Genomic DNA, 14,967 nt, shown 5'->3' with positions numbered 1-14,967 from the left:
TCATCAACCCTCTCTCACCACAAGTCTCAATAAATGAGGTATAGCTCTTGGGGTTAGAGATCATGGAACATGGAGGGAAGGCAGGATCAGGAGTGTAGGAGACTTAGGGATGATCGTATAGAGATTTATAAAGTAATTTTTTTTCAATATAAATTCATAGAGTCCTGCAGTGCAGAAGGAGGCCATTTGGTCCATCGAGTCCGTACTGGCCACAATCCCACCCAGGCTCCTATTCCCATAACCACATGCATTTACTCTAGCTAGTCCCTCGGCACTAAGGGGCAACTTAGCATGGCCAATCCACCTATCCTACACATCTTTGGAGTGTGGGAGGAAACCGGAGCACCCAGAGGAAACCCACGCAGACGCAGGGAGAAGGTGCAAAATCCACACAGACAGCGACCCAACCTGGGAATTGAACCCGGGTCCCTGGTGCTGTGAGGCAGCAGTGCGAACCCACTGTGCCACCCCCATTAATGAGAGGCTTCGATCAGCTGAAGAGTCAATATCTTTTCCCAAAGGGGAGTCTAAAACTAGAGAGCACAGGGGTTTAAGGTGGGAGGAGAGAGATATAAAGGGTCCAGAGGGGCAATTTTTTCACACAGAGGGTGGTGAGTGTTAGAGGCGGGTACAATTTTGTCTTTTAAAAAGCATTCAGACAGTTACATGGGTAAGATGGGTGTAGAGGGATATGGGCCAAACGTGGGCAATTGGGACGAGCTTAGGGGTTAAAAAAAGGGCAGTATAGACAAGTTGGGCTGAAGGGCCTGTTTCCGTGTTGTAAGCCTCTATGACACTACATTAAATTTGATGATCAGCCATGATCAGAATGAATAGCAGAGCAGGCTCAAAGGGCCGAATGGCCTCCTCCTGCTTCTAGTTTGTAGTCTTTACTCAGAGGGTAGTAAGAGCGTGGAATGCCCTGCCTGCAGCAGTAGTGGACTCGCCAACTTTAAGGGCTTTCAAATGGTCAGTGGATTGGCATATGGATAACATTGGAATAGTTTAGGTTAGAGGGTCATTAGATTGTTGTGCCGACCAGTGGAACCATCGAGGGCCGAAGAGCCTGTACTGCACTGTAATGTTCTATGTACTACCACACACATGCACCAAAGCATCAGTTACGTACGGCACAAAAGGAGGAAGCCATTCAGCCATTGTGGCTTTGCCGCACTGTCAGAGGGTCAGTGCTGAGGGAGCGCCGCACTGTCGGATGATCTGGTGTTCAGATGGGATGTGACCCTGTGTGCTCTCTCGTTTAGACTGAGCAAAACCTATTGTGTATTTGAATGAATCGCCAATGGGAGGGGAGTTCCATGGAAAATATTTACCCCTTGCGGTTACATATCATCGTGTTGCTGCCTGTGGGAGCTTGCTCTGTGCAAATTCCCTGTTGCATTTCAGCACAGCGACTGCAACTCAAGGCCAGTTTGGAACAGCCTGAGGTGGTGAAAGGTGCTATGCAAATGCAAGTACTTTTTTTCTTCTCTCTGACGGGCTGCACTGTCTCCTGCAGGTAGCTGGCACTGACCCACAGTGGCAGACACACCATTGTAAACAAGGCACTACGCTAGCAATGATCACTGACACTCGCAGGTTGCCCTGTGAAACATCGACAAGGGGCTGCAGGCTTGTGATGAACGTACCCAGGGACTGAGCCGGACGAGGGACGCGCCCTTTCGAATCAGTCACCAGCGCAGAGAAAGGGATCCCCACCCTCCACCCAGAAGGGGGGCTAGTCGTCCACAAACTGTTTCTCAATCGTCTCAGCAGAACTGAGGCAAATCACTTCAAAAGCTAGGTTCTCAATCTCAGACCCAGTCCACCCCACCCCTGCCTGGGTGGAGGGGGCGGGGGGTGCGGGGGGAAGAAGGGAAAAACGAACTCTCTCAAAGGACGCCCCGCTGCCCATGGCTGCAAATTCACATACGCGCACTGGCGGCCTCCACCACTGTAACAACACCCCCCCCCCAGCCAGAGGGTGGGGAGGTGGGGGGAATGCATTATAAAAAAGCAGCAATCGTAAGCAGATAAATTTGATGGTGTGGAAGAGGAGGGGAGGAGGGGGGAGGAGGGGTCGGGGGTGGGGGGGTGGTGGTGGTGGGGGAGGGGGTTGTTGTGGGGAAGCGTCACTCAGGATCCCAATGAGGCAAGACATGGATATCAGTCTCAGCACAGGTACACAAGAGGCAGCACATGAGCACGCCTACACACTGTGCAAATGTACATACGTGCACATCTCCACACACACACACACACACACACACACATACACAAAGATACACACACAGATACACACACACAATGCACAAACACAGATACACATGCAAACACAAACACACACATAGATACATGCACACGCACAACACAGACCACCCAAATGTGCACGCACACACACACAGGTACACACGCACATGGGCACACACACAAATGCACAGACGTGCATACACACAACACATATCACACAAATGCACGCACACACACACCCTGGCAGGTATATATATATATATATATATACGCACACACATAAATAAACACAGACACCCAGGCAGGCACACACAAATGTACACACACACACACTTTCAAACACACATACGCAGATACACGTACACACATTCAGGCAGCTGAACAACATACACAGAGGGAGAGAGAGGGAGAGAGAGACAGCGCGAGGAGAATACATACCACACAGGGGCAAAGGGTTGTCAGCTTCGCTTTCCTCTTCATGTACAGAGTAGTGTCCGTCTCCCCTGGCTTAATGCGATGGCTGCTATATTTTATTAAAAGCTCGGAAGCACACGCAGCTCTTGCGACCCAGAACTGTCAGGTAGTCTTTAGCGGGGGAGGTAGATAGGAGGAGGGGGAGTTGGGGATGGGGAGGAGAGGGGATGGGTAGTTGGGGGGGGGGGTGGTGGTGTGTGTGTGTGTATGTGTGTGGGTGGTGGGTGGGGGTGGGTGAGGAGAGAGAGAGAGAGAGCAAGAGATGGAGAGAGAGAATCCCACCCCACTCAGGAGATAAGCTGATGGGTTCACTGTTTTCTTACGCTAACATTTCATGATCACTCCAGCTCGCAATCCCTTAGGTGTCTGATGTACATTTTACTGGTTGTGGAGGGAGGCAGCAAGCGGAGGGTGCTGAGAGAGAGGGGAGGGGGGACTGGGGAGGGGGGGGGCAGCGAGAGAGGGACAGGACTGAATATAAATTGCTGCATGTTTTACAATGCAGCCGGCTCCTCTTGCTAACAGCCTGAGAGTATCTCTGCCATCAAAACACACAACTCAGAACCAGGTCTAGGTTTGTTTACAGTGGAGTTTTGTTAAAAAAAAAATTATTTCTCCTTTTAGCTCCATTGCTCAGGAAGCTTTGCTTCCCCACCCCCGGCAACCACTCACTGCCTGCTCCCCCCAACCATCTCCACACCCCCACCGCAATCCTTCCAGTTTCCATCAGCAGTGGCACTACCATTAACCCCTTCTCAACTGCTGGCTGAGAGGAGTTGTGGGGGGTTAGGGCGGAGAAATGATGGGGGGTGGCAAGTCGTGCAGGTTAGGTGGATTGACGGTGCTAAATTGCCCCTTAGTGTCCAAAGATGTGCAGGTTAGGTGGACATGCTAAATGGAAGATTGGCATTTATTGCAAAGGGACTGGAGTATAAAGGTAGAGAAGTGTTGTTGCGATTGTATAGGGTGTTGGTGACACCACATTCAAAGTATTGCTTTGACAAAGAGTCATCTGGACTTGAAACATCAGCTCTTTTCTCTCGTTACAGATGCTGCCAGACCTGCTGAGATTTTCCAGCATTTTCTCTTTTGGTTTCAGATTCTAACAACCGCATAATTTGCTATTATCTGGAGTATTGCGTCCAGTTTTGTTCTCCTTACTTGAGGAAGGATGTGGTAGCATTGGAGGCAGTTCAGACGGGATTCACCAAGATTCTGAGGATGACAGGATTGATGTATGAGGAGAGAATCAACAGATTGGGGCTTGTACTCGCTGGAGTTTAGAAGGATGAGGATGATCTGATTGAGGTGTGTACAATATTAAAAGGGGTTGATAGAGTAAGTGTAGACCAAATGTTTCCCGTTGTGGGGCAATCTCGAATAAGAGGTCACAGGCATAAGTGGAGAGGCAGTAGGTTTAGAACTAAGATGAGGAGGAACTACTTCTCACTGAGGATGGTGAATTTGTGGAACTCGCGACCCCATAGCGCGGTGGAGTCCGAATCATTGAATGGGTTCAAGAAGGAGATAGATTTCTGACAAAAAAAAGGGTTAAAAGGGACACGGGGAACAGGTGGGGAGGTAGATTTGAGACCAGGGAGAGATCAGCCATGATCTGATTGAATGGCAGAGCAAGCTCGAATCCTTGCAGCGCAGAAGGAGGCCATTCAGCCCATCGAGTCTGCACCGACCACAATTCCACCTAGCAAATTCCCCTGACACAAACAGGCAATTTAGCATGGCCAATCCACCTAATCAGCACATTTTTGGCCACTAAGGGGCAATTTAGCATGGCCAATCCACCTAACTCACACATCTTTGGTCTGTGGAAGGAAACCCACGCAGACATGGGGAGAACATGCAGACGCCACACAGACAGTGACCCAAGGTGAGAATCGAGTCCCAGGCACTGTGAGGCAGCAGTGCTAACCACTGTGCCACCATGATGCCATACTTGCATATTCTCTTCCTTCAGGAAAAAGATACAAAAGTCTGAGATCACGCACCAACGGACTCAAGAACAGCTTCTTCCCTGCTGCTGTCAGACTTTTGAATGGTCCTACCCCGCATTAAGTTGATCTTTTTCTACACCCTAGCTGTGACTGTAACACTACATTCTGCACTCTCTCCTTTCCTTCTCTGTGCACGGTATGCTTTGTCTGTATAGTGCACGAGAAACAATACTTTTCACTGTATGTTAATACACGTGACAATAATAAATCAAATCTATGTACTCTATGAATAGTATGCTTTGTATAGCACACAAAAGACAATATTTTTCACTGTATCCCAGTATATGTGACAATAATAAATCAAATCTATGTACTCTATGAATGATATGCTTTGTACAGTGCACACGAAACAATACTTTTCCCTGTATCCCAGTACGTGACAATAATAAATCATATCTATGTGCTCTATGAATGGTATGCTTTATATATTTTATGAATGGTATACTTTGTCTGCATAACACACAAGAAACAACACTTTTCACTGTATCCCAGTACATGTGACAACAATAAATCAAATCTGTGGACTCTATGAACAGCATGCTTTGTCGGTATAGCACACAATAAACAATACTTTTCACTGTATCCCAGTGCATGTGACAATAATAAATCATATCTATGTACTCTATGAACGGTATGCTTTGTCCGTATATATATTTATATATATATATTTTATGAGTGGTATGCTTTGTCGGTATAGCGCACAATAAACAATACTTTTCACTGTAACCCAGTACATGTGACAATAATAAATCAAATCTATGTACTCTATGAACGGTATGCTTTGTCCGTATAGTGCGCAAGAAACAACACTTTTCACTGTATGATAATACATGTGACAATAATAAATCAAATCTATGTACTCTATGAATGGTATGCTTTGTCGGCATTACACACACAAGAAACAATGCTTTTCACTGTATCCCAGTACATGTGACAATAATAAATCAAACCTATGTACTCTATGAACAGCATGCTTTGTCGGTGTAGCACACAATAAATAATACTTTTCACTGTATCCCAGTACATGTGACAATAATAAATCAAATCAAATGGAAGAATAAAGTCAAAATTCCACCTCTCATAACATAAACCTGCATTTGGCTTCAGTGACCATCAGTCTGCAAATATCAGTGGATATGATGGCAATAAGACACTGGAGGCTCGGTAGATTTTAAGGTGCATGTTTTAGGAAGAGATAGAGAGCTTTGGGGAGGGAATTCCGGAGCCCGGGGTTCCCAGGCAGCTGAAGGCATAGCTTCATGGTGGAGCAATGGGAATTGGCAATGTTCACCGGATGGATGCAGAGATGATGGAATCATAGACTCAATCAATCCCTACAATGCTGGAAGACACCATTCAGCCCATTGAGCCTGCACCAACAACTATCCCACCCAGGCCCTAGCCCCACAGTCCAAAGATGTGCAGGTTAGGTGGATTGGCCATGCTAAATTGCCCTTTTGGTGTCCAAAGATGTGCAGGTTAGGTGGATTGGCCATGATAAATTGCCCCTTAGTGTCCGAAGATGTGCGGATTAGCGGAGTAAATAGTGGGGTTACAGGGATAGGGACTGGGTCAGATGCACTGTCAGGGTGTCAGCACCGAAATGATGGGTGGAATAACCTCCTCCTGCACTGCAGGGATTCTGTAAAGCTGGCATGCGTGAGTCAGGCTGACAATGCAGCATTTCTGCAGCTTGACACTGGAGGGAGGTAGCAGCACTTTTGGTGCTGGGAGCCCCGACGTCAGCTCACGGTAAATAACAAGAGCAGGAAGCAGGGGTGAAGGCACAACCACATCATACTCGCTACAACAGCTGCGGCGATGTGTTACTCTGTCACATCAGCCTGTTGGCTAAATATTGCTAAACAGCACCTCTTTAAAACGCAAATAAACAAAAATCGAGAGCTCTGGGAAAAATTAAAAATAGAACGAGTTTGTCCAGGAAGCAGGAAGGTGGTGTAAATCTTCAGGCATTATCACTACATCTCCAGGGCAAAGAAGTCCTGTGCATGAATGTTCACAACATGGTGCAAGCATTCATACAGGGGGGTGGCATGGCTCAAACCCAGAACATTCGTAATGCTGCCCTGCTCCCTTCCTGCACAACTTTCATTCCATTTCTTTGAGGGGATGGGGTCTGTACTCGATGGGAGTTTAGAAGGACGAAGGCGGGGAGGATCTCATTGAAACGTACAGAATACTGAAAGGCCCAGATAGGGTGGGGATACGGGGAAGATGTTTCCATTCGTCGGAGAGACTAGTATCCGAGGGTACAGCTCAGAGTGAAGGAACAACCCTTTAGAGGTGAGGTGAGGAGCAATTTCTTGAGCCAGAGGGTGGGTGAATCCATGGGATTCGTTGCCACAGAAGGCAGGTTAGACTGAACACAGAACAGTACAGGCCCTTCGTGCCGAGATATGTCCAATCTAAGATCAAGCTATCCCACTCCCTATCATTCTGGTGTGCTCCATGTGCCTATCCAATAACCGCTTGAAAGTTCCTAAAGTGTCCGACTCCACTATCACAGCAGGCAGTCTATTCCACACTCCAACCACTTTCTGAGTGAAGAATCTACCTCGGACATCCCTCCTAAATCTCCCACCATGGACCTTATAGTTATGCCCCCTAGTAACAGCTACATCCGCCCGAGGGAATAGTCTCTGCACGTCCACTCTATCTATCCCCCCTCATCATCTTATAAACCTGGGGTGGGCACAGTGTGAGGTCTCACAACACCAGGCTAAAGTCCAACAGCTTTATTTGGAACCACGAGCTTTCGGAATGCTGTCCCTTCATCGGGCGACTCACCTGAGGAAGAGGTGGCGCTCCAAAAGCTCGTGATTGGAAATAAGAACATAAGAAATAGGAGCAGGAGTAGGCCATCTAGCCCTTCGAGCCTGCCCCGCCATTCAATAAGATCATGGCTGATCTGTCGCTGCTCAGTTCCACTTTCCCGCCCTCTCCCCACAACCCTTAATCCCCTCTCTTATCAAAAACCCATCAACCCGCGTCTTAAAAATATTTAGCGAGGCAGCCTCCACCACTTCAACGGGCAGAGAATTCCAGAGATTCACCACCCTTTGAGTGAAGAAGTTCCTCCTCAACTCCGTTCTAAACCGCCCCCCTTTTATCTTGAGGCTGTGCCCCCTAGTCCTATTGTCTTTTTTGAGCGGGAAGAGTCTCTCCACCTCTATCCTATCCATCCCATTCATCATCTTATACGTCTCAATGAGATCTCCCCTCATTCTTCTAAACTCTAACGAGTACAAGCCCAGTTTATTCAGCCTCTCCTCATAGCTCAACCCCCTCAACTCCGGTATCAGCCTAGTAAACCTCCTCTGCACTCCCTCCAAGGCCAAAATATCTTTGCGCAGGTGCGGTGCCCAAAACTGCACACAGTACTCCAGCTGCGGCCTCACCAATGCTCTATACAGCTGCAGCAAGACCTCCCTACTTTTATATTCAATCCCCCTCGCAATGAAGGCCAGCATCCCATTCGCCTTCCTGACCACCTGCTGCACCTGCAAGCTGGGTTTTTGCGACTCATGCACAAGGACCCCGAGGTCCCTCTGCACCGTCGCCTGCTGCAGTTTTTCGCCCCGTAAGTAATAGTCCTTCCAGGGGTCGGTGCTGGGGCCTCAGCTATTTACCATTTATATAGATGATCTGGAGGAGGGAACCGAGTGCAGGGTGTTGAAATTTGCTGATGACACCAAGATTGGGGGAAAGGCAAATTGTGCGGAGGGTGTGGAGAGTCTGCAGAAGGATCTAGATAGGCTGGGCGAATGGGCCAGGAAATGGCAAATGGAATTTAATGTTGGCAAGTGTGAGGTGGTCCACTTTGGTAGGAAGAATGGTAGGAAGGACTATTACTTACGTGGCGAAAAACTGCAGCAGGCGACGGTGCAGAGGGACCTCGGGGTCCTTGTGCATGAGTCGCAAAAACCCAGCTTGCAGGTGCAGCAGGTGGTCAGGAAGGCGAATGGGATGCTGGCCTTCATAGCGAGGGGGATTGAATATAAAAGTAGGGAGGTCTTGCTGCAGCTGTATAGGGCATTGGTGAGGCCGCAGCTGGAGTACTGTGTGCAGTTTTGGGCGCCGCACCTGCGCAAGGATATTTTGGCCCTGGAGGGAGTGCAGAGGAGGTTTACTAGGCTGATACCGGAGTTGAGGGGATTGAGCTATGAGGAGAGGCTGAATAAACTAGGCTTGTACTCGTTAGAGTTTAGAAGAATGAGGGGAGATCTCATTGAGACGTATAAGATGATGAATGGGATGGATAGGATAGAGGTGGAGAGACTCTTCCCGCTCAAAAAAGACAGTAGGACTAGGGGGCACAGCCTCAAGATAAAGGGGAGGCGGTTTAGAACAGAGTTGAGGAGGAACTTCTTCACTCAAAGGGTGGTGAATCTCTGGAATTCTCTGCCCGTTGAAGTGGTGGAGGCTGCCTCGCTAAATATTTTTAAGAAGCGGGTTGATGGGTTCTTGATAAGAGAGGGGATTAAGGGTTATGGGGAGAGGGCGGGAAAGTGGAACTGAGCCACAACAGATCAGCCATGATCTTATTGAATGGCGGGGCAGGCTCGAAGGGCTAGATGGCCTACTCCTGCTCCTATTTCTTATGTTCTTATGTTCTTATGTTCCTACCATTCTTCCTACCAAAGTGGACCACCTCACACTTGCCAACATTAAATTCCATTTGCCATTTCCTGGCCCATTCGCCCAGCCTATCTAGATCCTTCTGCAGACTCTCCACACCCTCCGCACAATTTGCCGTTCCCCCAATCTTGGTGTCATCAGCAAATTTCAACACCCTACACTCGGTTCCCTCCTCCAGATCACCTATATAAATGGTAAAAAGCTGAGGCCCCAGCACCGACCCCTGGGGCACTCCACTAGTCACCATCCGCCAATCCGAATAGCACCCATTGACCCCCACTCTCTGCCTCCTATTTGACAACCAATCCTCTATCCACGTTAACACCCTACCCCCAACTCCATGTCCCTCGACCTTCTGCAATAACCTCTTGTGAGGTACTTTGTCAAACGCCTTCTGAAAATCTAGAAAGACCACATCCACCGGCTCTCCTCTATCCACCGCCCTAGACACATCCTCATAGAACTCCAGTAAATTTGTCAGACACGACTTCCCTTTAATGAAACCGTGCTGCGTCTGCTCTATCAAGCAATTCCCTTCAAGATGCCTCGCAATTTCCTCCTTAATGACAGATTCTAACATTTTACCTACCACAGACGTTAAACTAACCGGCTTATAATTCCCCGCCTTTTGCCTGGCACCCTTCTTAAACAACGGCGTAACATTAGCCATTTTCCAATCATCTGGCACTTCCCCGGAATCCAGCGACGACTGGAAAATAACCACCAAGGCATCCACTATCACCTCCGCCATTTCTTTCAGAACCCTCGGATGCATTCCATCCGGTCCTGGGGACTTGTCCACAATCAGCCCCTCCAGTCTGTCGAGCACCGCCTCTCTAGTAACAATAATGTCATTAAGACCCTCCAGTCCTACCACCTTTCCATCGCTAACACCCGGCAAATTATTTTTTTTTAAACCCATTGGACTTTAATCTGTAAGACTTCACACTGTGCCCACCCTAGTCCAACACTGGCATCTCCACCTCACGAGTGTATTCAAGACTGAGATAGATAGGTTCTTGATTGGTAAGGGAGATCATAGGATACGAGGAAAAGGCAGGATAGTGGAATTGAGAGACATTTCAGCCATGATCGAATGGCGGAGCAGCTCAATGGGCTGAATGGCCCAATTCTATTCCTATATCTTATGGTCCTACAACATTGAAGACATTATCCAAGGTGTCCCTCCTCACACTGAGACTACACCAGTCAATTTAAATCTCAGCTCCGCACAAACTATTCCTACTCGTTGACTTAGAAAACGGGTGCAGGAGTAGGCCATTCGGCCCATCCAGCCTGCACTACCATTCAATGAGATCGCGGTTGATCATGTGCTTTCTGTATCCCACTCCCACTTTCCCACTCCTGCTTTCTCTCCAAACCTCTTGGTCCCTTTAGCCACAAGGGCCACCTCCAGCTCCCTCTTAAACATATCTAATGAACTGGCCCACAATAACTTCCTGTGGTAGGGAATTCCACAGGTTCACAACTCTCCGAGTGAAGAAGTTCTTCCCCAACTCAGTCCTGAATGGCTTACCCCTTATTCTTAGCTTGCTGCCGGCAACTCGATTAATTCTTGTAGCTCCAATTTGACTCTCTCCCCCTGCCAACACCATGACCCCCCTTCTTCCTCCCTCGCCACACACACCCCTCCCACCCCCCTTCTGCCCCACCAAATCTCCCCAGCAATGTTAACTTTCTTCTCACCAGTTTCAGGATACGGCAGTCAATCTTACGTCAGAACGCCACTGCATGGGCAAGCTGCACTATCGTATGCTGTGGCTTCATGGTGGATGGCATTCCGTGCCTACTCCTCTCCGACTGCGCCCACCCTCCCAATAAAAAGTCAAACCCACCCTCCCAATAAAAAGTCAAAGCTCCGTCACAAAGTCTGATGGAGATGGTAAAGGAACAGGTTGATTTCTAGATATTGGGTTCAAGTGTTGAAGTTACAGAGGCAAGCCGAGGGAGGAGGCAGTCTGTGTGAGGCACTGGGCACTAGCCGCAGGGCGGCACGGTGGAACAGTGGGTTACCATTACTGCCTCAAAGCAGCAGGGACCCAGGTTCGATTCCCAGCCTCAGGTCACTGTCTGTGTACAGTCTGCACATTCTCCCCATGTCTGCGTGGGTTTCCTCCGAGTGCTCCAGTTTCCTCCCACAATCCAAAGATGTGTAGATTAGGTGGATTGGCCGTGCTAAATTGCCCCTTAGTGTCAGGGGGACTAGCAGGTAAATATCTGGGGGTTAGAAGAAAGGGCCTGGTTGGGATTGTGGTCGGTGCAGCCTTGATGGGTCAAATGGCCTCCGTCTGCAATTTGGGATTCTATGGATTTTATCACATTAAGAAGCAGGACCTTGGGTTATCACAGAATTCCTACAGTGCAGAAGGAGCTCTTAGGCCCATCGAGTCTGCACGAACAACAATCCTACCCAGGGCCTATCCCCAGAACCCAACGTATTTACCCTGCTAATCCCCTGATACTAAGGAGCATTTTAGTATGGCCAATCCACCTAACCTGCACATCTTTGAACGCAAAGGGGCAATTTAGCGTGGCCAAACCCCCTAACCTGCACATCTTTGAACATCAAGGGGCAATTTAGCGTGGCCAATCCACCTGACCTGCACATCTTCCTGACTGTGGGAGGAAACTGGAGCACCCAGAGGAAACCCACACAGACATGGGGAGAAAGTACAGACCCCACACAGTGACCCAAGCCGGGTTCCTGGCACTGTGTGGCAGCAATGCTAACCACTGTGCCACCTCCTGAGGCGTGAGCAAACAGAGGTAAGAGGAAGAGGATTGGGGGCGGGGAACAAACGGATGGATCAAAGATAGGTGTGGGGAGAAGTGGGGCATTGGAACCAGCACTGGGGAAAGTAGGATCTGTACAGCTGAGACGGTTTATGTCTGAACCATGCTGAGGCTGATGTTCCAGTGAGCCACACAACAAGGGAAGTAGACAGAATTTTAAACCAAATAGTGGAGGCAAGGAATCAAATCAGGGAAGATGTGGTAAACTAAAGAGTAGAGAGAAAGCAGGAAGAAGGTCCTAATACAGGAAATTATATATAGATCATCACAAGACTGAACAATTCGGATCAGGGGACAGTGTAGGGGGAGCTTTACTCAGTATCTAACACCATGCTGTACCTGTCCTGGGAGTGTTTGATGGGGGGGCAGTGTAGAGGGAGCTTTACTCTGTATCTAACCCCGTGCTGTACCTGTCCTGGGAATGTTTGATGGGGACAGCATAGAGGGAGCTTTACTCTGCATCTAACCCCGTGCTGTACCTGTCCTGGGAGTGTTTGATGGGGACAGTGTGGAGGGAGCTTTACTCTGTATCTAACCCCGTGCTGTACCTGTCCTAGGAGTGGTTGATGGGGGGACAGTGTAGAGGGAGCTTTACTCTGCATCTAACCCCGTGCTGTACCTGTCCTGGGAGTGTTTGATGGGGACAGTGTGGAGGGAGCTTTACTCTGTATCTAACCCCGTGCTGTACCTGTCCTAGGAGTGGTTGATGGGGGGACAGTGTAGAGGGAGCTTTACTCTGCATCTAACCCCGTGCTGTACCTGTCCTGGGAGTGTTTGATGGGGACAGTGTGGAGGGAGCTTTACTCTGTATCTAACCCCGTGCTGTACCTGTCCTAGGAGTGTTTGATGGGGGGACAGTGTAGAGGGAGCTTTACTCTGCATCTAACCCCGTGCTGTACCTGTCCTGGGAGTGTTTGATGGGGACAGTGTGGAGGGAGCTTTACTCTGTATCTAACCCCGTGCTGTACCTGTCCTAGGAGTGTTTGATGGGGGGACAGTGTAGAGGGAGCTTTACTCTGTGTCTAACCCTGTGCTGTGATCTGAGGATTCAGCCACATAGGAGGGTTTTAGACATCCCTAGACGTGAGGAAACGGGAGCAGAAGATATTTTGTGTGCTGCAAAGAAGTTTGGAGTTCATGTGAAGGAAAGAACTTGTTCATTTCTCTAGCGCCTATGACCAACTCAGAGCATCACAAAGGCACTTTTGAAACATAGTCACTGCTGTAATGTTGGAAAGAGGGCAGCATGGTGCTGCAGTGGGTTAACACTGCTGCCTCACAGTGCCAGGGACCCAGGTTCGGTTCCCAGCTTGGGTCACTGACTGTGTGGAGTCTGCACGTTCTCCCTGTGTCTGCATGGGTTTCCTCCGGTTTCCTCCCACAGTCCGAATGACGTGCTGGTTAGGGTGCATTGGCCGTGCTAAATTCTCCCTCAATGTAACCAAAACAGGCGCTGGAGTGTGGCAACTAGGGGATTTTTCACAGTAACTTCATTGCAGTGTTAATGTAAGCCTTACTTGTGACTTTAAATAAACTTATACCTTGCTTTTATACAGCAGCCAATTTGTACACAGAGCACTCCAACAAACAGCAATGTGATAACGACCAAACCATCTGCTTTTACTGATGCCAGTTAAGGGATAAATACGCGCTCCAAGAAATCAGCGAGAACTCCCTACTCTTCTTCCAGCAATGGCCTTGGGATTGGTCTGTCCTCCTGAGATATTTGGAGCTGTTCCTTGTACATAAACTCAGCATTGAATTGTATTTGGTGGGAATTAAATTGAGGAACTGTTTGAGCTGCTGTACATATAGCAGACACAAACTGAGGTGATGGGGTTTACAGACACATGTTTATCATGTGTGCCTCTGCAAATAGAAGCTTATAAGTATCTAAAAATTAGAATCCATTCTTCACTTCACAGCCTAGCTATCTGAAATAGAACAGACAGTCTTGGTTTAATGTCGCAACCACTAACCCTGCGGTATTCCTTTGGCATTGCCCCTCCAACACTGCTCCATTCCCTCAGCACTGGCCCTCTGATAGGGCGGCACTCCCTCAGCACTGACTCTCTGACAGGGCGGCACTCCCTCAGCACTGACCCTCTGACAGTGCGGTGATCCCTCAGCACTGACCCTCCAAACCTGCGCCATTCCCTCAGTGCTGTCCCTCTGACCCTGCACCATTCCCTCAGTCTGTCCCTCTGACCCTGCACCATTCCCTCAGTCTGTCCCTCTGACCCTGCATCATTCCCTCAGTGCTGTCCCTCTGACCCTGCATCATTCCCTCAGCGCCGTCTGTCTGACAGTGCGCCAGTCCTTCAGTCTGCCCCTCTGACCCTGCACCATTCCCTCAGTGCTGTCCCTCTGACCCTGCACCATTCCCTCCACGCTGTCCTTCTGACCCTGTGCCAATCCCTCAGCACTGCCCCTCTGACCCTGCACCATTCCCTCAGTCTGTCCCTCTGATCCTGCGCCATTCCCTCAGTGCTGTCCCTCTGACCCTGCACCATTCCCTCAGTCTGTCCCTCTGATCCTGCGCCATTCCCTCAGTGCTGTCCCTCTGACCCTGCACCATTTCCTCAGTCTGTCCCTCTGATCCTGCGCCATTCCCTCAGTGCTGTCCCTCTGACCCTGCACCCATTCCCTCAGTCTGTCCCTCTGACCCTGCATCAGTCCCTCAGCACTGTCCCTCTGACCCTGCACCATTCCCTCAGCGCCATCTGTCTGACAGTGCGCCAGTCCTTCAGTCTGCCCCTCT

The 14,967-nt window shown here is 49.2% G+C and overlaps 1 protein-coding gene across 5 annotated transcripts in view; it reads right to left on the bottom strand.

Moving 5' to 3' along the window:
* LOC145337139 (disks large homolog 4) overlaps positions 1-14,967 on the bottom strand; it is a 263,027-nt gene that overhangs the window by 161,637 nt on the left and 86,423 nt on the right. The window contains exon 1 of one of the 5 annotated variants that reach the window (XM_080181922.1): positions 2,686-2,764. The exons of the other annotated variants lie outside the window; for them this stretch is intronic. Coding sequence (XP_080038048.1) covers positions 2,686-2,727 — 42 coding nt within the window. The 5' untranslated portion in view covers positions 2,728-2,764. Of the gene's footprint in view, positions 1-2,685; positions 2,765-14,967 lie in introns of those variants that run through there. 5 annotated transcript variants of the gene reach the window in all.

This window comes from Carcharhinus amblyrhynchos, unplaced genomic scaffold (assembly GCF_965287045.1).
Source record: "Carcharhinus amblyrhynchos unplaced genomic scaffold, sCarAmb.v2.hapA scaffold_43, whole genome shotgun sequence".
Taxonomy (NCBI): Eukaryota; Metazoa; Chordata; class Chondrichthyes; order Carcharhiniformes; family Carcharhinidae; genus Carcharhinus; species Carcharhinus amblyrhynchos.
This window is presented reverse-complemented; position numbering and strand designations above follow the sequence as displayed.